Source organism: Moschus berezovskii, chromosome 4, assembly GCF_049115385.1.
Source record: "Moschus berezovskii isolate FMDL1 chromosome 4, NW_MosBer_1.0, whole genome shotgun sequence".
NCBI lineage: Eukaryota > Metazoa > Chordata > Mammalia > Artiodactyla > Moschidae > Moschus > Moschus berezovskii.
Genome location: NC_142463.1, coordinates 91,453,235 through 91,476,716, shown reverse-complemented (window position 1 = coordinate 91,476,716; position 23,482 = coordinate 91,453,235). Strand labels below are relative to the sequence as shown.

Here is a 23,482-nt window from a genome sequence, read left to right as displayed (position 1 = left end):
CCCTAGCCACAGACCCTGCTTTGTCCTGCCTCCGGCCTCACACTCTAGGCACAGCTGAGCTCATTCACACCCTAGTGTCTTTGCTGCCTGCTGTTTGCTTCTTCTTTTTCTCTGTTGATTTCTTCTCCTCTTTCCAGACTCAGCTTAGATGTCATCTGCTCCAAAGCATCTTCCCTGACCCCTCAGGCTGGGCCAAGTGTCCCCTCCCCATGCTTCCCCGACTCTCCATGCACACCTCTGTCACCCAATTTACCAGCTCTGTCACCAGGCAGCTTTGTGATGCTCACCTCCAGTTCATCTGAGAAATTAGAATTATAATAGATTTATCTTATGAGATTGTTTTGACTGTGCTGGGTCTTTGTTGCTGTGTGGGCTTTTCTCTAGTTGCGGTGAGTGGGGGCTACTCTTCACTGAGCTGCATGGTCTCTGGGGAGCGAGGGTTTCAGCAGTTGCAGCACGTGAGTGCAGTAGTTGCAGCTCCTGGGCTCTAGACTGTGGGCTCAGTAATTGTGGCAACTGGGCTTAGTTGCTCCAAACTATGTGGGATCTTCCTTGACCATGGATTGAATCTGTGTCTCTTGCATTGGCAGCCCGATTCTTTACCAATGAACCACCAGGGAAGCACTCCTGAGATTGCTTTGAGAGTTTGTAAATTTAGTTTCTCTATATCCCTCAGGCTTCAGTGACCTGCAGATGAGGTTTAATAAGCCTAAACATGAGTGCAGAGCTCATACCACTGTTCATCTTTCTCTTTAAACCATGAGCTCTGAGATGGCAGGGCTGTGCCTATTTTGTTCACCACCATATGCCCAGACAGTAATTACTATGTGTTAAGTGAAGTGATCGTTGAACTAATGTTAGTGGATGAAGACATATCAGTTCAATTAAAATGCCTATTTGAATGGCAGACTCTGGGCTAGGGCTCCAGTCTTAACACTTGGGTGGGACACAGGTGCAGATAAAGCATGCAAGGCAAAATGGCACCTTGAGTTGGGACTTCTCATTAACATTTGACTTGGGTGAAATGGGAAATAAAAGGATTTTCTAGGGAAAACCAGTTCATAACTCACACCCCCTCACTTCCCTCTTCACCATCCTGTCCTGTGTTTCACTTTTTGTCCACTTCAAGAATTTGAAGCAAAGAGAGCCAGCTAATCCTGAACCTAGATGGCAAAACTGACACTGCCGTTGGTTGGGGATTCCAGTTGGTGTGGATGGGAGGATTGTCCCAGGATGAAAGGGTATTCACTTTCTGGTCACCAAAAGACAAGGAATTTTCTAACTTTTTAAAGCATGTGGTACATTTTTTTTTCACACTAAATCCGGCTGTCTCCATTCTTTATGACTCTGGGCATGATTTAACACATACACTTAAAAAATGGAAGAACAACTTCTTAAATTTGCAGTAAATGTATTGTTCAATAGATTTGATTTACTAGTTATGAGCCACAGAAGAGCTCCTATGGCAATTTATTGTGATGTCTCAGGAGCTGGAGTCCACTGCCTCTTTGTGCTCTAATCCCCATAAAAATAATCTAATGAAGGGAAGACCCACAGTGCATCTTGGCACTAGCTTGGACTGTAAATGCCACACCCCAGTCAGTATATCAGGGCCCCCTTCCCGAAGATGAGACTATGGCAGGTGGGGAGGGGTGAGGCATGGCCCATGGATTTAGTGCGATTTGTTCTGAGCCATTGGTTGGGGTCAAGGAGCAGAGGTATCTGGGCATTGCAGCTTGTGAGAGATTTAGAGGGCTCCACTTGCCTCCCTAGTGACTTTGCAGAGGAATTAAATGAATGGAAAACGTGTGTGTGTGTGTGTGTGTGTGTGTGTGCGTGCATGCATGTGTGTGTGTGTGCATGTGTGTGTGTGCGTGTGTGTGTGTGTGCATGCGTGTGTGTGTGCGTGCATGCATGCGTGTGTGTGTGTGTGTTGAAGGGAAGGAAGGACCAACACTCAATTCAGAGAGATCCAGAAGGGCCAGTCTCTTGGGAAACACCTCTGCAAGAGAGTCTCTGATTTTGATCTCTAAAGCAACTCAAAGTATTTCCTTCCTGTTCCCCAGGGAAGACTTGGGAAGGTGAGGGAGTTTATAGCTGGTGGGGGATGGGGAGGGAGAGAGATGGGGGAAGACTGTCCCAGGCTGAGGGGCAGCTAGGGTTTTCAGGAAGAAGTGTTTCCAAGCTTAGCTCTCCATGTAGGCTCAGCTAAGCAGAGGTGGGGAAGCAGGACAGTTTTTCTGTGGAAGGAATAGTGTGAGCAAACCCTCCAGGGTTTAGAGAGCTGCCACACCACCAAACCAGCAGGAATACAGGTACAAGGTCCAGGAGCAGAAAGTGGAGAAGCAGAAGGCATGAAGGCTGGACAATAGCATAAGACTCGTGAAGGTATGTCTGATTAATTCAGAGGGCAGTAGGGATTCCTAAAAGGATTTCAGCCAAAGGGCAAAGTGTTTGGACGTGTGTTTTGAAAAGATCGCTCTGACTGCTCTGTGGAAAATGGATTGACGTACTGGCCTCCTTGGTTGGGGGTCCATTTCTGGAAAACCGCCTGCCTATCCTTAGCTTTGGCCAAGAAGCACATTCCCAGGTCACCTGCCAGTCTCCTGGTGTCTGATGCTCAGCATCTGCATGGGTACTGGGTCAGAATGAGAGGCTGTCCCTGCTCTCAGAAGATGCAGTCCTATATGATAGGCAGGGCTCGCTCTGTTTGAGGAAGTCAGAGAAAAGCATGTTACTGGTGAGTACAGGAGGGTCCCAGTTTATAGCTGGAGGGTTAACTGGGTGAGGCAGGAGCAAAAGCCCAAGGTCTGGGTGAACGGAAAGGCTTGTCGTGCCTGAAGAAAGCTGAGTGCTGGCTAGACGATTCTCTGCCCTCTTCTGAGCAGCACCTCTAGCTTTTCTGTGGGGGTCCATGGACAGATGTATTGTGAAAACTGGGTCTGTCTAAGACCAGAACTTTCTGTGATGATGGAAATCTTCTCCATCTATACTCTCCAGTGTGGTAGCCTTGAGTTACATGTGGCCACTGAGCACTTGAAATGTGACCAGTACAATTAAAAAGAAGATTTTTAAAATGTAATTAATTTTAGTTTTAATTTACATAGCCTTTGTGGACTGGGGTGGTGACGGTCAGGAGAGAGTGGGACGAATTTACAGACTAGCACTGACATATATACATACCATGTATGTATCTGGAGTAGCTAGGAGGAAGCTGCTATATCGCACAGGAGCTCAACTGGGTGCTCTCTGATGACCTAGAGGGATGGGTGGGGGATGGGGTAGGAGGCACGCTCAGAGAGGGAGGGAAATATGTGTACATAGAGCTGATTCACTTTCCTGTAAAACAGAATCTAACACAACATTGTAAAGCAGTTGTATTCCAATTAAAAAATAAATTGAAAATAAATCAATAGGCCCACATAGTTAGGGGCTACCATATTAGCACAAATCGAAGATGGAAGATCCTCATAGACAGTTCTACCAAATCCTGAGTATGTAGGACATTCTTGCCAGAGAGTCTTATTTCTTGGGCCTGGAGGCAGCATGGTCGAGAGCAGGGCCTTGAACATTGGCATAGTCATACGTAGGGTTTAAATCCTAACTGTGCCACTATATGGGTCAGGATAGGCTTACTACTTTGACATATATACCCAAAGTTCAGTGGCTTAACATAATAAAAATTTGTTTTTTTTTCCCCCACTCATTTCATAGACCAACTAAGGTTAGGAAGGACAGAGGATGAGATGGCTGGATGGCATTACCAACTCGATGGACATGAATTTGAGCACACTCCAGGAGCTGGTGATGGACAAGGAAGCTTGGCGTGCTGCAGCCCATGGGATCGCAGAGTTGGACATGACTGAGCGCGTGAACTGAACTGAACTGAACTACCCCACATAGTCATCAGGAGACCCAAGATTCTTCCTTATTGTGGCTCCACCCTCTTCTAGGTCCTTGAAATTCTCTCTATTCAGCTAGTGGATAGTGGATAGCAGGAAAGAAAAGCACATGTAGGATTGTTCTGGGTATTTTTTATGGGTCCGGCTTATACTACCTTTGTCAGAATTTAGTCACAGAAGCCAAACCTAATCACAAGGGATTCTGGGAAATGTACGGTAGCTGTGCCCATGAAAAAGATGAACTGAGTTTGGTAAACATCTAGTCAGACACTGCCAGGAGCCTGAGAGGCTGTAGTCCATAGGGTCGCAGAGTCAGACATGACTGAACAACTGAGCATGAAGTCACAGTCTCTGTCACAGGTACCTGCTAGCTGTGTGACCTTAGGCCTCAGTTTGCTTATCTGTGAGATGGAGGTAGACTAAGAATTGATGAAGGTGAAATGAAATAACACATGTGAAAAATGCTGAATTGAGATTCATGACTATGATTTTTGCCACTCAGTTTGGGTCTCATTTCAGTTATTAGGCAGCAGTCCTGCTGACACCAAAAAGCTTGCCCATGGAGACACCACTGCGTGGCATTTAATTCATCCTTCTTTCTCTCCAAGGAGCAGGTCAGATTTTGGAGAGAATTCAGGAAGCCCTTGTGCTTGCCAAACCCAAGGACTAGCCCCTAGGCACAGATGCAAATACTGCCCGAACAGTCTTAGTGTCCTGGAGTTAGGGAGGAAGACATCTCTTTCCTCGGAGAGCTGGATTTTGATGCCATAGGAGGGTGCAGTTACTGAAATATTTACAGATGAAACTGCATGTCATCTGTAATTTGCTTCAAAATTATCAGGGAGTGGTGATGACCATGGGTATAGATAAGACATGACTGGCCTTGAGGTGGTATTTATCAAAGCTAAGTGGTGGGTTCATGGAGGGTATTTTATACAATTCTGTCTTCTTTTGGGTGTGTCTGAAATTTTCTATAACAAAGAACTTCTTAAGGGCCCTGAGGATCGAGGATCCTTCTTTAACAGGCTTTACTGAGAAACCCAGAAGCCTCTTATGACCTTGCAGTACGGAGACAGTAGCTGGACTGTGTTTATTTACTTGTTGACTCATCAAAGCAATTAACAGTTTTGCAGCTGAATCTCCCACAAACCCAGTGAGGCAGAAACATCCAATCCACTTTAGAGCCTTGAGCGCTAAAGAAAAAATGAGCTTGAGTATGAGTATCAGAGATGTGCAGTGCTGTGAGAGCCTTGGCTGGTACTCATGGGCTCTGTCTGCTTCCCAAGAACAGGTTGGCATAAAAACTAGTGCACAGATCCCTTCATCAGAACACCTTTGCAAAAGCTGAAGGCTTGGATTTCTAGCTTCAAAATTCAGAAACAGCCCACCGTGTTGCTTATGTTAATAATTGTATCAATGGGGCCAGTTTTTTGAGTGGACAGTGACTCTGTGGAGTTAAGAAGCCTTCTGTCTCCCTAAAACATACCCTGTTACTCAGATGGAGCCTCAGATCCACTCTATTTCGTGACCTTGATTTTCATTACCCTGTTAAAATGTGAATACTGTATCTCTGGACAGGATAGGTACTTACACATTAGTTTAAATGATTTATCAGTTCTTGCTCACGAGGAAGGAATGGAGAGAGGTAGGCACTTATAGAAATACGGTGACACAGAATGGAGGGAGGGGCAAAATAGAAAAGTATTTAGAGACAAATTTCTCTGACTTCACACATTTCCTAGGGTCTTGGGATGAAGAATAACAAGGAAAGAACTTGAGCGACCTGTCTGAACTTCTTCACAAATAAGCAGTGTAGAGAGCTGTGCCTTAGGCTTAAAGATGCTAGGGTAATGCCATAAAGGATCTTGCTGACTTTTAGGTAATAGAGTGTTCTGCCTACGTTTTCCTCTAAGAGTTTTATAGTTTCTGACCTTATACTAAGTCTTTAATTCATTCTGAGTTTATCTTTGTGTATGGTGTTAGGAAGTATTCTAATTTCATTCTTTTACACGTAGCTGTCCAGTTTTCCCAGCAGCACTTATTGAAAAAACTATCTTTGCCCCATTGCATATTCTTGCCTCCTTTATCAAAGATAAGGTGCCCATAGGTTCATGGGTTTAATCTATGGGCTTTCTATCTTGTTCCAAAGGTCTATATTTCTATTTTTGTGCCAGTACCATACTGTCTTGATGACTGTAGCTTTGTAGTATAGTCTGAAGTCAGAAAGGTTGATTCCTTCAGCTTCATTAACATATGTAAAATAAATAGTGGGAATTTGATGTATGACTTGGAAACTCAAACCAGGGCTCTGTGACAACCTAGAAGTGTGAGATGGGGTGGAAGATGGGAAGGAGGCAAGAGGGAGGGGACATATGTATACCTGGGCTGATCCATGTTGATATATGGCAGAAACTAACACAATATTGCAATTATCCTTCAATTAAAAATAAATGAATTAAGAAAAAATTCTAGGGTAAAGTCAACTGCAAAATTATGATACCATCCAATATTTTATTTATAAATGCATATGAAACAAAATCACTGCAGATGGTGACTGCAGCCATGAAATTAAAAGCTGCTTGCTCCTTGGGAAAAAAAGCTATGACCAACCTAGACAGCATATTAAAAAGCAGACACATTAGTTTACCAACAAAGGTCCATGTAGTCAAAGCTGTGGTTTTTCCAGTAGTCATGTATGGATGTGAGTTGGACTAGAAAGAAGGCTAAGTGCCGAAGAATTTATGCTTTTGAACTGTCGTGATGGAGAAGACTCTTGAGAGTCCTTTGGACTGCAAGGAGATCCAACCAGTCCATCCTAAAGGAGATCAGTCCTGAATATTCATTGGAAGGACTGATGCTGAAGCTGAAACTCCAATATTTTGGCCACCTGATGCGAAGAACCAACTCATTGGAAAAGACCCTGATACTGGGAAAGATTGAAGGCAGGAGGAGAAGGGGATGACAGAGGATGAGATCTTTGGATGGCATCACTGACACAATGGACATGAGTTTGAGTAAGCTCCAGGAGTTGGTGATGGACAGGGAGGCCTGGTGTGCTGCAGTCTATGGGGTCACAAAGAGTCAGACAGTACTGAGCGACTGAACTGAACTAAACTGATGAAACATATTATATGCATTATCTAACTCAATCCTCATGAATCCTATGAGTCAAGATGATCACTATAATCCATTTTACAGATGAGGTAACTGAGGATCACAGAAGTAAAGCAGCTTGCCCAAGGCCACACAGCTTGTAAATTAGAGTCAAAATCTGAAGCCAGGTTTATCCTGAGCCCAAGTTCTCCCTTCCACTGTCCTGGGTTTTCTATGTGGTTTACACACAATTTTATACTTAATGTTCAACAAGCTTTGGTCTTGGCATCTCTTTGTGTCAAGCCTAGGTTTTGGCTAATGGGTTTTTGATGAGCTCTCTTGCAGGGTTTTATGGCTAGCACAGTCACAGCTGCAGGCAACCAGGTACATTTCCAACTGACCGCATCCTGGCTGTTCCCAAGGAGGTGATATTCTGGAGATGTGATTGACATTCTGCCAGAAAAGAAAGAAAAGACTTCCCTAAAAACCAATCTTGTTCAAGAGCAGAACACTGGCCAGGTCTCTGCAGGCAGCATCGACTGAGGTTCCCTTTGTAGATCTGAAAAGGCTAGAGGAGGGGGGCTTTGGGGCTCTTTTCATCTAGGATCAGCCAAATATCGAACACCCTCATCCTTTCTCTCTGTCTTCACGACAGTGCTTAAGCTCAATCAGATGGAACCTGGAGACTGACCAGTTGAAAAATTTATTGCATATTCTCAGTTATATAAAATCACGGGAGCTTTGAGAAAGAAAGTTAAAATAAATTCCTAATGCAAAGTTCTTGAGCATTTGTAATGTGCTGAGCATTGAGCTAGCATGTTTAGAGATGGCTAAGATATGGTCCTCCCTTAAACAGCTTAAAGTCAGAGAGGGAGGCTGCTATGCAAACAACCAAGACAATAACTATATCTGAGGCATTGAGGAAGGACTGCCGGAGCCCAAGTGGGGAACAGTTAGTTCCTCCTGAGGTGTGGGTCTGAAATGAATCAATATGCCTCATGTGACCTTCGGGCTGGGTATTGAAGGTCTGGGACTGAGTGGAAGTTTGCTAGGAAAACAGTACAAAATAGGAAATACGGCATTTCTGGAAGACAGTACAGCATGCACAAAGGCATGAGAGTGTGAAAAGACGTGATTTGATCAAGTAGTAGAGAACAGCGCTTTATGATGGAAAGAAAAACACGTGTGAATGGAAGAAGGTAAGGCCAGACATGAAGTGCAGGAGATGACACAATTGGAACAGGGTGTTTTAGAGGAAATGATCTTTTGGAGAAGATTGAAGGGGAGTGGTGAGATGACGCAGAGGAGTGCCTGCGTACAAGGATAGCGATCCACGGGACATAATTAGTGGTCAGGGAGAGTTCAGGAAGGAACGGTCAGCACCTGAGCTTGAAATCAGGGACACCCATCAACTCTCCAGGGGAAAGGGCAAATGAAGAAGCAGAGAAGACTAGGAACAGAGCCCTGGGAAACATCAGCACACAAGCAGAAGGAATCACCAGGGAAGAAGAGAACAGTCCCTGCACCTGCGATCTGTACCTGCAGCCTCTACCCACCCTCCTTCAAACTGTCACCGGCAAAAACTGAACAGATGAGGAGTATTTTTTTCCGTCCAGTGCCTGTGTCCTCCTCATAAGAAGGGGACACAGGCAGTAATATCTATGGCACAGACTTTGCAAGGAGTCCAGAACATGTTGGCTCCTCAACTTAAGGCTGATATGTTGAGCCTGATACAATCCAAGGACTTGCAGTGCTGCTTTGGATCCCTTGGATGGCCTTCCTAGGCCTGGGCATTTAGAGCTCCCCCTCCTGTTAGTGGGGCTTCCCAGGTGGCACAAGTGGTAAAGAACCTACTTGCCAATGCAGGAGACACCGAAAATGTGGGTTTGATCCCTGGAGCGGCAGGATCCCCTGGAAGAGGGCATTGCAACCCACCCCAGTATTCATGCCTGGAGAATCCCATGGACAGAGGAGCCTGGTGGGCTATAGCCCATGGGGTTGCAAAGAGTCAGACATGACTGAAGCGACTTAGCACACATATACTCCTGTTAGTGGCTTCTTGAATCCCCAGCTGTGGGACCCAGGAAGAAGCCACTTAACCTCTCTGTACCTTGACTAGCTGCTCAGGGACCGGAGTAAATAAATTCTGATGGCCCTGAGTAAATGCTCCTATGCCCAGCTGTGGGAATAAGGGATAGGAGGCAATGGCAGGTTCAGAGCCAGAGGACTCCCAAGCCCAAATGAGACTCAGTGAAAATGAAGGGTCCCTACTAAGGGAACCCTACTGCAGTCCCTCACTGCAATTTTGCCTTCATAAAGCTGCATCCATATGGGTATCTAGCATCCTTTACTTCTCTAGCATACAATTCCCCGGGGACATGATCCATGGGCTTCTGACATGATCCAGCCCCTGCCTTATCCCTATTCCTGTGGCACTTCCTCTACTCCTCATCAGAGGTCTCCCTCTTTGGGGCTGGAAGACAACCACTTCATCCAGGTGAACTTGACCCATCCCTGGCCGTGGTCGGGCATTTTTATCATTATATGCACAGAGGTGTGTGTCTGTCTGTTCTGTGTATGGTCCAGTCCCTCTACATTCCTCTCCAGGCAGATTTCCTCACACTTTCTGCTGGCACCACTCCTGCCCTGAACAGCAAAGACAAGCGCCAGTTATATTACCGTTCCTATGTTCCGGGCACCCTTCTAAGTGAGAATTATTCATCTTCACCAGACCCTGTAAGGTAGATAGTTCTGTGAATTACTATTTTGTGCTTTCCAGGTGCGCTAGTGGTAAATAACCCTCCTGCCAATGCCCTTCTCCATGGAATCTTCCTGACCCAGGGATCGAACTCACGTCTCTTATACCTCCTGCATCTCCTGAAATGACTTAGCACACGGGCACATTACTATTTTAGAGATGAGGAAATCAAGGCACAGAGAGGTTCAGTAGCTTCCCCAAGATCACACAGCAGGTAAACAGCGGAGGCAGGGTCAAAATCAGGCAGTCTGACTTCAAAGTCTGTTTCGTGCTGTGATTCATGGGGTCGCAAAGAGTCAGACACGACTGAGCGACTGAACTGAACTGAGATACACAGCACCCTGAATACAGAAAGCCAGCCACCCTCAGAGGTGCAGTTCCACCCTCCAAATTCCTGCCGCATCAAGGGGAAGATTGGTGAAATAGTCCAGCCACAAGCACTGAGGGTAGAAACAACCCTTATGGACACTCAAAGGCACAGCTTCTAAGAGCAAACCTGAGCAGAGCAGCCCTGGGAAATCCCCAAGCAGACAACAGCTCTGGCAAGTCAGCAAACTTGGAGGCTGCAGACCTGGTGGGGCAGCCTCTTACCCCCACAGTCCACACAGTGACAAGCTCTGCAAATAGCGGCCAGAGTGAAGGGACTAAAGAAGAATCCTCATGTATGCACAGCTTGAAAAGGACACACATACAGAGCACAGTTGTCCATAGGAGCACCGTCTTTAAATAGAAAAGATAGCCTGAAATATGCCCTGAACTCACATGTGCACTCTCTCTCTCTCTCTCTCACACACACACACACACACAGCCACGGTCAGCGGATTGACTGAACAAATGCCTTAGCTGTGCTGGTGGCAAAGGAAGGAATTCTAGTGCCCTGGCAGCTCCTAACTTTCAGTTCCTATTTAGAATATCTGAATTGGGAGCATCGACAAGCTCCCAAATTAGCTTTTTAAATAGAAGCTGAGAGTTAAAGGAAAAGCGGCCGTGTCATGGGGGAAATGCAAGTGAGAATCCCGGCCAGGCCAGGCCAGAGGGAGAGAGAGGAAAGGCGAGGCCAGGCAGTGCTGGAAAGATGCAAAGGAGGGCATGGAGCCCAGGCAAGGGAAGCATCTCCAGGCAGTGGCTCCTTCAGCTGCCGGAGTCAAGGGGCCTCCCTTCTGCCCATCACTTGCTCTCTCTCTCTCATTTTCCAGGTCACCTGGTTGTGAGAAGAGCTGGGAGTAACAACCACACTGGCCTAGACTAGAAATCTGTCTTTTATATTTTCCTCTAGATCTTCTCAACAGAAAGGAGAATACAGTCTACAGCTACTTCACTTAAATGATGAGATATGATCCTAGGAGGAATGGGTCCAGAGATGTGTGTGTGTCGCAGGGCAAGGTGGGGCGGGAGGTGGGGGGTGTCCTGAATCAATATCCTGTCTTCAAACAGGGCTGACCAGGCACAAGAGAGCACAGTTGTCCCACAAGTATATCTCTCTGGAGGAGGAAGATGCTCCCAGCTAACTGTTCCTGGAAACCTCCAGGCTTTGGGGCAGACCCAGCCCCTGAGCTACCTGCAAGATGCAAAACAGACTGGAAATCACAAGAGTTCAAACCTGGGCAGAAATAAAATGTGTGCGTGCTAAGTTGCTTCAATCCTGTCCGACTCTTCCCGACCCTGGGCTGTAGCCCATCAGACTCCTCTGTCTGTGGGATTCTCCAGGACAGAATACTGGAGTGGGTTGCCACGCCCTCCTCCAGGGGATCTTTCTGACCCAGGAATTGAACCCCAATCTCTTAATGTCTCTCACATTGGCAGGAGGGTTCTTTACCACTAGCGCCACCTGGGAAGCCGCAAGAAAAAAAGCACTGAGTTTTAACTCTCCCAAATTGGACAAGGGGGGTGAATGGCTGAAGGAAACTGCCCCTCCCCACACCTGCTCACCCAGAGTCTGAGAACTCTCAGGGGTCACGGCAGTTTTGAGAAAATTAGCTCTTCCCCAGGGATGGGAGGTGGGAGCAGAGCCAGGTCCTTCCCCGAATTCTTCCCCCCGTCTGCCAGGGAGTGGCACTGTTGTTAATCATTATTACTGTATGCAAATCACTATGCACATCCCACACCGCTCCTGGGGCTCCTGCAAATGCTAATAGAGCTTACGCCCAGCTCTTCAAGGGCCAGCTGTACACCTTTCAGACAGACAAGCTGAAGGTGGCTTTGCAGGGAGTGGGACGAACGAGTGAATGAGGGCTTCCGAGCCAGCCAGGAGCCCGCTGGGGCTCAGGCCATCATGACTCACCCCACCTCTTAATCTAGAACAGGGCTAAGGGTTCTCAGAAAAGCCAGAAGCGTCGTTCCGACTCAGAGCGGTTCCTTCCCAGCCCCCTTCAAGCACGCCCGCCCCTTCACCGCACTCTGCTTTTCCCTCGGTCTCTGTTTCACACCCAGAACTGTGGTCGCTCAAGCTCTGCGTTTCGCTCCCTGCTGAGGCACGGAGATGCCTCGTCTCCGGAGCGCCAGGCGATTCCGGGCATCCAGGCCGAGATCTCGGAAATCGGGACGCGGGGACAGCTGGACCCGCTCGGGTCGACACCGTTCGCGCGGACTGAACCCTCTGGGAACTGAGGCCTAGAGTGTGGGAGTCTGGGCCATACACCACTCTCTTGGGATGCGCCGGGGCTCCATCCGCCCGACCTCTTGGGCACTTGCCGACTGCCCGCTCCCCATCCTGGGCCGAGCCACCGGGCAGTGGGGATCCTTGGGCTCCGGAGAGGGATCGAGGGACCGGGCGGACTCGGGTTGAGAGTTCACGCTCCGAAGTCCAGACTTTGGGGTCTAGGTACTGAGTCCACGTGGAAGGATAGGAGGGCGAATCCCTACCTTCGGGTCGTGCCCCTTGCGCTCCGGAAGAAGAGCGGCTCTTAACGCGGGGCAAGGGCATTGTGTGTCCCCCCGGGACCTCTCCAGCCCCGGCACACCAAGCTCACGGCCGCGGCGAGCTATGAAGCTTGCGCGGTGACGGGCTCCACCTCCCCAGGTGGCAGGGCTCGGCCGCAGGCAAGTGCTGATGCCGCGTGGACAGTCGGCGAGAAACAGACACCCAGCTGGGTCCACACACACCCCACGCGCGCACACTGACGCTCCCTGTCACCTCTCCCCGAGGCCCCAGCACACACGCCTCCGAGCTCACACTCACGCCCACTACCCGCTCCGCCCCCACACCCAGGCCGAGCTCACCTTGCCACGCTCACCCCCGTGCCCACCCTCCCTGGCACACGCGCCCACACCCGCGTCGGCACACTCCGCCACCTCCAGGCACACCCTAGGATTCCTTCACTGGCCCGGGGAGACGCACCAGGCTCTGCCTTGTCTCCCTGCCCCCCACCCTGGCTCACGCGCGCGCCCCTCTACACACACACACACACACACGCACACACACACACCCTCGCGCGGGGAGTCACTCCCCCTAGCACGCCCTCGCCCTGGGCACCCTCCCGCGGCGAGCCTCCGGGTCTTCCTCGTCTCTCCCTCCGCGCTCTCGGGCCCGGCCTGGAGCCGCTCGGTCGCCGGGGATCTGTCGGGAGGCGAGGGCGCAGCCTCGCCGCCTCCCCCGGACTCTCCTCTCCGCCCCGCCCGCGCCGCGCCCCCGTCGCCTCCCCCTTCGGGAGAGGGACCTCGCCAGGCAGCCGGTGGCCCGGCGGGCTCCGCTCCGCGCGGCGCCGGCAGCGGCGGGGGCAGGGCGCGAGCGAGGGAGCCCGCGAGCCCGCGAGCCCGCGAGCCGAGCGGCGAGGCGGGGAGGGGACGCGCTGCCGAGCCGGGGCTGGAGCGACGGCGGCCGCGGCGGCGGCGACGGGGGAGGGAGGGCCCCACGGACAGACGGACGCACGAACGGACGGAGCGAAGAAGGGAAGGAGAGACTTGGCTCGCGAGGAGGAGCGGTGCGAGCGGCGGCCGCCGGGCGCTTCCCCGCGCTGCCGGGTGCTCTGCGCCTCCGCGGCCCCCGGCTCCCGGCGGCAGCTTTCTCGCGCGCGCGGGGCGCGGGGTGCGGGGCCCGGGGCTTGCTTCACCGAAGGTAAGAGGGACGCGACCGAGCCTTTTGGAGCCAGGAAGCGCGCTCAGCGCTGCTCCCACGCCTGTTGCTCCGGCTGCCCACGCGGCACCCTCCCACTCCCGCACCCGGGTGGGTGGGCGCTGGGGCGCCGGAAGGATTGGGGGTGGGGCTGGCGCCGTGGGGGAGCAGGCAGCCGGCCCGGAGGCGTCGGTTCCCGCGGGCTGCGGAGCCACCTCCGGGCAGCTAGGCGCTGTGAGGTTTGGAGGTGGGGGTGTGAACCTCTGCCCTCCTTCCATTGGCCTGCCTTCCCTCCGGGGTGCCAGAGGCAGCGCCCCGGGATCCGGCGGCAGGTGGCGACGGCTTGCTCGGTCCCCCGCTCCTGCTGAGGGGAGAAGGAGAGAAATGGCTGAGGGTGGAAGCGGGGCGCAGTTTGGGGCGCTTTACAAAGTTCTTCAGCCGGGCGATCGGGCGGTGTGCCTACCATAGGCTGGGGGCCCGCACATCTGATCCTGCCCGACGCCGCTTGCCCCCGGCGAGCTCTGGGAAGGGTCTCGGAGCAACACCAGGGGCCAGAGTGGCCCGGCGGAGGCTGTTGGAAAGACTCACTTTGCGAGATGTTTACGCTGGGAATGAGATGCGGAAGGGACTGGGCAGAGAAGTTACCTAGAATCAACTAAATTCCTGCACTTGCTTAGTGTTGACATTTGAATCGAATCCAAGATGTTCTGCTTTTATCCCGGGCAGCGGTGATATGTCAGCAACAGGCTGAGGTTCTGAACCTGGAATCTTATAGCAAAGAGAAGGCTCGGTTATATTTCTCGGGAGAGGGTGCCTGAACTTTCTCCCGATCCTAGGTACAAGGCAATCTTTTCAAGACCTGGTTCTGTGTGGTTTGTGATGGTATTTTGCATGAACGTAACAGAGATGGTTAAATTTACGCCTTATTTACCATCACTTCAAGGGAACCCGGATATTTAATGTCTGTGGAAAGGGGGCCTGGGCCAGCAGGAATTCAAAAAAGCATGTGTACCTTTTTCCCATGTGGACATGTTGGCACAGGGGCTGGAAGAGATGTGTTTATTTTCCCCTGTCTCTACTGGAATGCAACAAAGTGCAAGTACACAAGAGACCCCCAGAGGAAGAAAGATTAGGGGCTTGCTCCCTTTCGCTGTTGAAGAGGTTGGAGAAAAAATCAAGAGTTTAGAAAAGTGCCCTGGCTAGCCTAGGAGAGGCACTGCGGGAGAAGAGGATCTCTATGTGTCCCAGGCCTGCATCGCAAGGATCCCCATCTCGGCACCCTACCAGTTTCATGGCTGCTTACCCAAACCCTGTGGGCACAGGAGAATGCCCTCTGGGTTGTCAGGACCCTCCACTCTGACTGGCTCCATTCTGGGCTGAGTGAAGAACTGTGGAAAGTAAAAGTTTCAAGAGACTCTCCATACCCAGTTCTCTGTCGAGGTCACTGAAGGGTAGACCTTGGTGACATGTTTTCATTGCCTTGTGCCTGTGCTCAGGTTAAGTGTCAGTCCCCAGGACAGGTGGTCTGCTCACTTTGCCCACGTTGGGCCCTCTATCTCTGCCACAGAAGCTGGCTAACAGGGCTGCCTGTTTACAACAGGGGGAATGTGTTTCCCTTTTCTAGGATTTTTATTTTTTTCCTCTTGTGTCATTTCAGCACTCACCTGTTTCAAATGTCTCTTCCCCATCCTCCCCCCACCCCCATCTTTCCCACTGTCAAACTCTTCTGCCAACATCAAAAATAGCTTCAGATTTTTCATTTGTAAGGCGTCCACGTCCTAGTAAAACCTTGGCATTTGAGGCCTGTGCAGTGCTATTGGCTGGAAATGGGGCCGCACTGTGGTGCCTGTTGCAAGAATTCATACCCAGGTCGGCTCCAGAAGGTGCTGGTGCCTGTCAGGGGGCAAGTGTTGTGGTGAGAGTCTTGGAGAAGCCCTGATTGAGCTGGGGAAAGCCTGCAGGGTTGTATGGAGGGGATGGCTGGCGTGACCACAGGCATGGGACACTTTTCCTCCACTTCCAAACTCCCTCTCACACACACAGAAGTAACAATGGGGTGATTCCTCCCATTTTGGTACTTTTTACCAAGGGGACAGGGCTCGAAGCTTCGGAGACAGCCTGGCCTTCTTTGGGAAGATTGGCCTGGTTTAATGCATGGGATAAAAGTTCGACTGTGGGACCAGGGGTTTTTATGATAGATAGAGAGGGACTGTTCTTCCTTCCCCAGTTCTCAATTATTCATCTGAGAGTAGTTTGTAAAATACCCAGAGACTCTGGAGAAGAGGAGATCGGTATGAGGAGGGGAGGGTAAGGTGATGGGATTCAGCGTGGCAGCAGCAGGTACCAGGGATTGAGGCTTGGGAGTCAGGGTGAAACAGCACTGGCAGAATGGAAGTGGGAGGGCTCCGCTCTCTCAGGGTATACAACTGCATACCTGGCCCAAGCAGAGTATTAGGGGGGTACCTGCTGGTTCTGTGGTCTCTTACTCTTTGCCACGGGAACCCCCCAGGTTCCTGCCTTTCTTAGCTCCATCCTAGGATAAAGCAAGGATGTTAAGAGTCAGAGGTCCAGGGCCCAGGGTCTGGAGCCCGGGCCCCTTTTCCCTCCAGGGGTGTGGCCAGGGGTTCTGTGAATGAACTGGGCCTTTGATTGCCTTGAGTTCTAAGCAATGCAGGTTGTGTGCCCCTTTCTGGGCACCAGCCTCATCAGAAATTCCCAGGAGTGCCTCTGTTAAAAGGAGGCTCAGACTAACTCCATTCCAACAGCAACAAACCCAGAGGCTCTACTGCTTGCTTTGCAGGGGCCACCATGAAGAAGAGATCTTGGTGAGACCCAAGCTACAGGCTTGATGTCCTGGATCCAGTAGAATCAAGGATTACTCGAGCTAGAGATCTCCTTGTCACTTTCTTGTCTAGTTATCTCATTTGACAGACAAGGCTTATGCGGCCCAGAGGATAATGGTGGCTTGCTTTCACAAGTTCAGGTGAGAATTAGAAAGGGAATGCTGGGCCTTCCAGACCCCATGCTTTCTACTGCCTGGGGACGGGGTGGGCAGAGCTTGCATCCTGCTCTCTCCCAAAGGACCTTCGGTATTTGGCTACACTGAGGTCAAGAAAGTCACTTGGCAGTGAGCTGCCATGCCATGCTGCCATGCTATGTCAATTCAGTTGTGTCTCTTTGCAACCCTGTGGATTGCAGCCTGCCAGGCTCCTCTGTCCATGGGATTCTCTAGGAAGGAATACTGGAGTGGGTTGCCATTTCCTCCTCCAGGGGATCTTCCCCACCCAGGGATCGAACCTGTGTCTCTCATGTCTCCTGCACCAGCAGGCGGGTTCTTTACCACTAGCGCCAACTGATCAGTAGCCTATTGGAAAATCGTCACCTCCTATATACACAGAACATAGTCACTTTGAAGGAGTCTCAGCTCCTTTCCTGAAGCTTGTCAGCATAAATGCCCATGTCATAGGATTTTTGTGGGATTAATGAACTGTTGCTGCAAAAAGTGCTTAAACCAGTGCCCACTGCATAGTCAGTGATCAATAAATGTTAGCTAAATCTGAACTGGAATTATCTTGTGATCAATCTTTAAACTGCAGGCTTTCTTCCCAAACTTCTCTTGCTCCTCAGAAAACCTAGCTAAGTGTGTGCTTAGGGACTACAGATTCTTCTAGTAGCCTAAAGGAAATATGGGGAATTAAAAGGGTACATTTCTTGAAGAAAGTATAAAATGCATGGTATGTGTTCCCCAATCTTCCATCAGTGGCATGTGGATTACTCATTGCCATGGATAAACGATCCCCCTGTTCTTTCCTCAGTTCCCGTAATCAAGAGCTCATCAGCCCTGCGCTGTTTTTCTCTTCTCTGACTGGTGACATTTAGAGGGAATGTCATTGTCATTCCCGATGTCTTCTGTGGCACCTGAATCAACCTCCCTTTATGAGGAAGCAGAAAGTCCCGTGAATATGCTCCTTAGCATGCTGAAGGGAAACTGAGGTAGTGGTCGGCTCCTTGGGAAAACTCCACTGAGAGCCACAGTGAGTCGGAGGCACTTAAATTGGGTTCATTTTGTTTAGGCCTGTCTTCAGAGTTTACTGAGTGGAGAGAGAATGCCCACCCTTGAAAACCCTGATGGTGTGGAATAAAATCAATGGATTACAACTGGCATCTATTTAATCAGGATTCCCACCTGTCCTTTATTGTGCCCACCTTTGGGGATCATCGGTAGGTTGAACACCTACTACGCTACCCCCTGGCTTTACCTTTAAGGAGCTTCCTGTGGGATGGGGAAAGCAGGGAAGAGGCCTGGCTATCCCTCGAACTCCACATTGAGATGGCCCAGGTTTAAATCTTCCTGCCTAATCATTACATCCTTTAGCCAGTTACACCTCCTCATGCTTCATCTTCCTCATCTGCAAAATGGGGACGACGGTGGTGTCTGCCCCCGATGGGTGTTGGTGGGGTGGATTGAAATGGTCCATGCCATGTAAACATGCAACACTGTGCTGGCTGGCAGTCAACCCTCAGTAAACATCACCTAATATTCTTCTTACAGGAAGACCTTGAGAAGCAGTGTAGCACAGGATCTCAGGGCATGTGGTGTGGGGTCAGACTGCCTGTCCAGGACTGTAGTCCCTATCCTTCCCCCTCCCAGCTGGCTGACTGCTGAATTTCAGACTTCTTCTTCCTAGGGTTGCTGGGAGGATTACATGAGCTGATCCATTGGAGACAGTGCAGTGCCTGGCATAAAGTCAGCACTCAATTACTATTGGCCATGATGATAAGACTCGTGGAGAGTGTCTGTAACCCAGGCGAGAGGGTGATAGGTGCTAGGGAAGAGGAGCAAGCAGAGTGCCGAGAGCCCAAAGGAGGAGAGACATTCAGAGTGGGGAGAGGACGATGCATTGCAGGAGAAAGCAAGGCACAGGGGAGATTCTAATAGGAGGGCTGGTGAAGGGGAAGGATTGTCCCAACAGAAGGAAGAGTGCCCACAGATAGACCCCCCAAGGACTATGCATGAGCCCATCTGGGATCTAGGATAGGTGCCTGGGACATGGGGCTGGCATGATAAACCAGGATCCATTTGTGAAAATGCCAGAATGCCAGTCCAAAGAGTTCAGACTTGATTTGGTAGGCTGTGGGAAGATCTTGGTTTAGGGAGATTAACCTGAGCAGGATGGATTTACTGGGAACAGGAGAAATGGGGGTCGGGGGAATGAAAGACAGACAGACCAATGGGAAAGAGGACTCAGGGAAGTGAGGCCTTATGAGGGCAGAGATCTACTGTCTCATTATATGGCAATTATTTGCATCTTTGGGTGCAGCAGTGAGGGAGATGGCCAAGGTGACAGGCCGGGGGTTAAGGATCCTGTGAGCAAAAGGTGAAGAGCAATTTTTTGTAAGGAGGTAGACCCAGATTCCACCTGTCCAGTTTCAGAGATCTTCAGGTGGCAGAGTCCAGGGGTGGCTCAGGAATGAGAGGAGGGAAAAATCTGGAAAACTTAGCAGAGTTGGGAGTCAGGAGAAGCAAACAGGGTTACAAGGAAAGATGAGATCAAATCTCCGTACGAGGCTCATCCTCTGCCTCGTTTATTTAAACCAGCTGAATTCCAGAGGGTCCAAATAATTCTGAGTCAGGATTGGCTCTGCGAGATCAGTTTAGGATCTGGGAAAATGAGCGTGTCAACCCCAAACAATTTCCCGTTGCTGTTCCGTGTGTTTCTGTGTCACCACGTGTCTCCCCACAGATGGTATACATTTGGGGATTGCAGACTCATTTCACTACCATCTTTAAAAAGCCAGACTCGGGAAGGTAAATCTGCTTCCCAAAGCCGAATGTAATTCTCCGTGCCATTGTTCCCTCCATCCATGCAGGTGATGGGGAAGTGTGTACACAGCCCGGTTCAGAGAGCGGTGAGTGAAGGGCCGATGTGGCCCAGCTCCGGAGGAATCTCTAAGGGTGGAGTGAGGCCAGGTGAAAGAGGCTGGCACGGGAAAGGGTATTGTTATATAACCTGAGGGAGTTAGGGATGGTGGGCAGATGGAGACGGGAGGCGAGGAGTCTGGAGATGGCAGTAAGTGTGGATCAGCTTCCTCTGGGAGGGAGAAGGACAATGCTTGGAAGGCAGGTGAACCAAGAATCCAAGAGTCCTTTAGAAGGTGGGGGAGGAACCCTAGCCTCCCAGCCTCTCCCACATCTTTCTATTATGGCTCTGAGAGCGTGACTGGACATGAGGTTGCCAAATGTCCCAGCTGAATGTCCCAGAGGGTAGCACACCACCAAGTCAGCCTTCTCCATGAAACTTGGGGACAGAACTCCACCGTGTTCTGTCATCTCAGAGAATTTTCCAGAGTCCTGGGCAGCCCCAGCCTCCTCACCAGTGAGGAGTGGAAAGAATGTGTTTCCTTGATCTCCCTGCTCCACACCCCATTCCTAATTACCCTAGTGGGTGAAGAGAGAAATAAAAATTAGCATGTTTATCCCACTTTTAAATTCGTTTAATGAGAACTCATTTACCCTCTCCCAATTTAAATTCGTAATAACACCATAACCTTTCCGAGCTGATTATTACCCACATCTTCCCAGATCTTTCTGCTAAAGAGGCTTTCCCTCCAAGTGCTCCTGAGCCCTCTTGGAACTTGACAATTTGTCAGGCAGTCAACAACATCTGGTGATCCCACGTTGCTGCAAGACCGGGTGCTGAATCAAGTCCCCTCTCTTTGGTGGCGACTTCAGTTCCATTCATTTCCCTTCCAGACGTTTGCTGTTTACTTCCTGATGACCCTTCCCTGTGTCCCAGCTCCCACCCGCGCAGACAGGGAACTCACCAGTGTTCTGCTCTCTCCTCCTGTCTCCAGGGGTTGCTGAACTAACTTCCAAGCTGGTGTGCGGGGTGGCAGAGCAGTGGCCGCCCGGGAGCTGGAGTCACCATGGCGGCCGGAGTCGCAGCCTGGCTGCCCTTCGCGCGGGCTGCGGCCATCGGGTGGATGCCGGTGGCCAACTGCCCCATGCCCCTAGCCCCAGCCGACAAGAACAAGCGGCAGGATGAACTGATCGTCCTCAATGTGAGCGGGCGGAGGTTCCAGACGTGGCGGACCACGCTGGAGCGCTACCCGGACACGCTGCTGGGCAGCACGGAGAAGGAGTTCTTCTTCAACGAGGACACCAAGGAGTACTTCTTCGACCGGGACCCAGAAGTGTTCCGCTGCGTCCTCAACTTCTACCGCACGGGCAAACTGCACTACCCGCGCTACGAGTGCATCTCCGCCTACGACGACGAGCTGGCTTTCTACGGCATTCTGCCCGAGATCATCGGTGACTGCTGCTACGAGGAGTATAAGGACCGCAAGAGGGAGAACGCCGAGCGGCTCATGGACGACAACGACTCGGAGAACAACCAGGAGTCCATGCCCTCGCTCAGCTTCCGCCAGACCATGTGGCGGGCCTTCGAGAACCCGCACACCAGCACGCTGGCCTTGGTCTTCTACTACGTGACTGGCTTCTTCATCGCCGTCTCGGTCATCACCAACGTGGTGGAGACGGTGCCGTGCGGCACGGTGCCCGGGAGCAAGGAGCTGCCGTGCGGCGAGCGCTACTCGGTGGCCTTCTTTTGCCTGGACACAGCCTGCGTCATGATCTTCACGGTGGAGTACCTCCTGCGGCTCTTCGCGGCGCCCAGCCGCTACCGCTTCATCCGCAGCGTGATGAGCATCATCGACGTGGTGGCCATCATGCCCTATTACATCGGCCTGGTCATGACCAACAACGAGGACGTGTCGGGCGCCTTCGTCACGCTCCGGGTCTTCCGCGTCTTCAGGATCTTCAAGTTCTCGCGCCACTCCCAGGGCTTGCGGATCCTGGGCTACACCCTGAAGAGCTGTGCCTCGGAGCTCGGCTTTCTCCTCTTCTCCCTCACCATGGCCATCATCATCTTTGCCACTGTGATGTTTTACGCCGAGAAGGGTTCCTCCGCCAGCAAGTTCACGAGCATCCCCGCCTCGTTTTGGTACACCATCGTCACCATGACAACACTGGGGTAAGTCGGAGCTGTTGGACCGGAGAAGGGCGGAGGGTGGATTGACGAGGACACTGCGGATGGTATCAGAGCTGGACACAGAAGGATGGAGTCACTTCCCTAAGTTGTAGGAGCAAGGGGAGTTGCTAATCGGAAGAGGAAGGCACCTAAGTGATTTGTTTGGGGATGATGAATGCTCTGAACTGAGTTTTCCTTTAGGAGTAGGGTATGTGTTTTACAAAACACGGAACATTGTCACCATGTCTTTTTTCAGCCAGGCATTCTGTGTGTGTGTGTGTGGTGGGGGAGGAGCAAGTGGATACTGCTGAATTCTTATACGCACCTGAGCGTGCAAGGGCTGCCTTGAGGAGGAGAACCCGGCAGCAGGAAGGAAGAATGCCGTAAGAAGTTCAGTGAGAGTTGTCAGGAGGGTACAGATTTCCATTAACAGGGGACCCTAGAACTCTCTTTTTGGAGCCTCCCTGTATTTCTCCTTCGTAGTATATTTGCAGGCTGTTTTCTCTTCTGCCTTATTTTTCTTTTTTTGCTGCCACAGATGCTCAAGGGCTCAGTAGCTCTGAGCAGACTTTCTCTAAGTGACTCTGAACTTGGGTTTTCTGCAAAGTGGGGCACCTGATTTGTTTTTTTTCTCACTGAAGGAGCAGTCGTTTTGCTTTCTCTGCCTGACTCTGTGATGGAATGATTCTTCAGCCTACCTGGGTGATGGTGAGATGGTCTGATGGATCATGTGGTCAGACACAGTAGCAACAATATCATCCGTGGGAGGGAAAGGTGCTCAGTGAGGTCACGGGTGATTCTGTCTCTTCCATCTCCCCAGGGGCCCCTCTCCAGTTGAGATCACCAAAATATATTTATGGGGTGCTGATATGAAGCTTTCCATCAGAGGATTGGAGGGGGGGGCTCTCAGGAAGCAGATTACAGCTTTCACCCTAACAGGATTAGAGCCAGCGAAGGCAGCTTCATGCAGATGTGTATTTCTTAGGGGCTGCTGCTTCAGCCGTGGGAAGTCACTGAGGCTCAAACAAAATCCCTTCACCATTCATACACTGGGGCTGTATTTGTTTAGGCCAGGAAGCGTTATATTGCTGATGGAGAATTCATGAAGCTTTTTATTTGGTGTTTGACAATTCAGTTGGTGGCGTCCTGGTGATTCGATTTTTTTTTCCCTGGCTGAAACCCTGTGGCGCTGGTATCGGTTTTTCCATAGTGCTTATTGGGAATGACTGAGCAGGTGACAGGACCTTTTAAAATGATTACATTTGTCATTCTGCCACACGGAAGGGAGGAGCAAGGGGGAGAGCGAGGGGTGTTGTTGTCCATTTGTGAAGGCCACATTTGACGGGGGCATTCGATTCATCTGGCAAAGGCCACCTTGCCCTTTCCTTCCTCTTCAACAAACATGCAGTCTCCCACTAACTGCCCGCACCCAAAGTGGGCAAGGATGTCTGGTCGTTTGACCTTGTCTCTCTTGACTCGGGGTAGATGTGGCTTCCTGGCATGGTGGGATATTTAGGGATAAGATGGGCTGCAGGGCTGGCCCTGTGCTAGGAGAAGGAGGCACATTTGCTGCTTCTCTGCTAACCTGGCCATCCCTTCGCTTTCCTGAAGGGGACTTTTCCATGGCCAGGACCTCCATGGCTACACT

At 50.8% G+C, this 23,482-nt stretch overlaps 1 protein-coding gene across 4 annotated transcripts in view; it reads left to right on the top strand.

Annotated features, from left to right (window-relative positions):
• The first annotated feature begins 13,614 nt into the window (after nt 1-13,614).
• The window catches only part of KCND3 (potassium voltage-gated channel subfamily D member 3), a 226,768-nt gene continuing 216,900 nt past the window's right edge, over nt 13,615-23,482 (top strand). For 2 of the 4 annotated variants that reach the window (XM_055403863.2, XM_055403860.2), the window contains exons 1-2: nt 13,615-13,807; nt 20,660-21,837. In XM_055403863.2, coding sequence (XP_055259838.1) covers nt 20,732-21,837 — 1,106 coding nt within the window. In that variant the 5' untranslated portion in view covers nt 13,615-13,807; nt 20,660-20,731. Of the gene's footprint in view, nt 13,808-18,075; nt 21,838-23,482 lie in introns of those variants that run through there. The other 2 variants (XM_088835573.1, XM_055403861.2) reach the window with 1 other exon arrangement.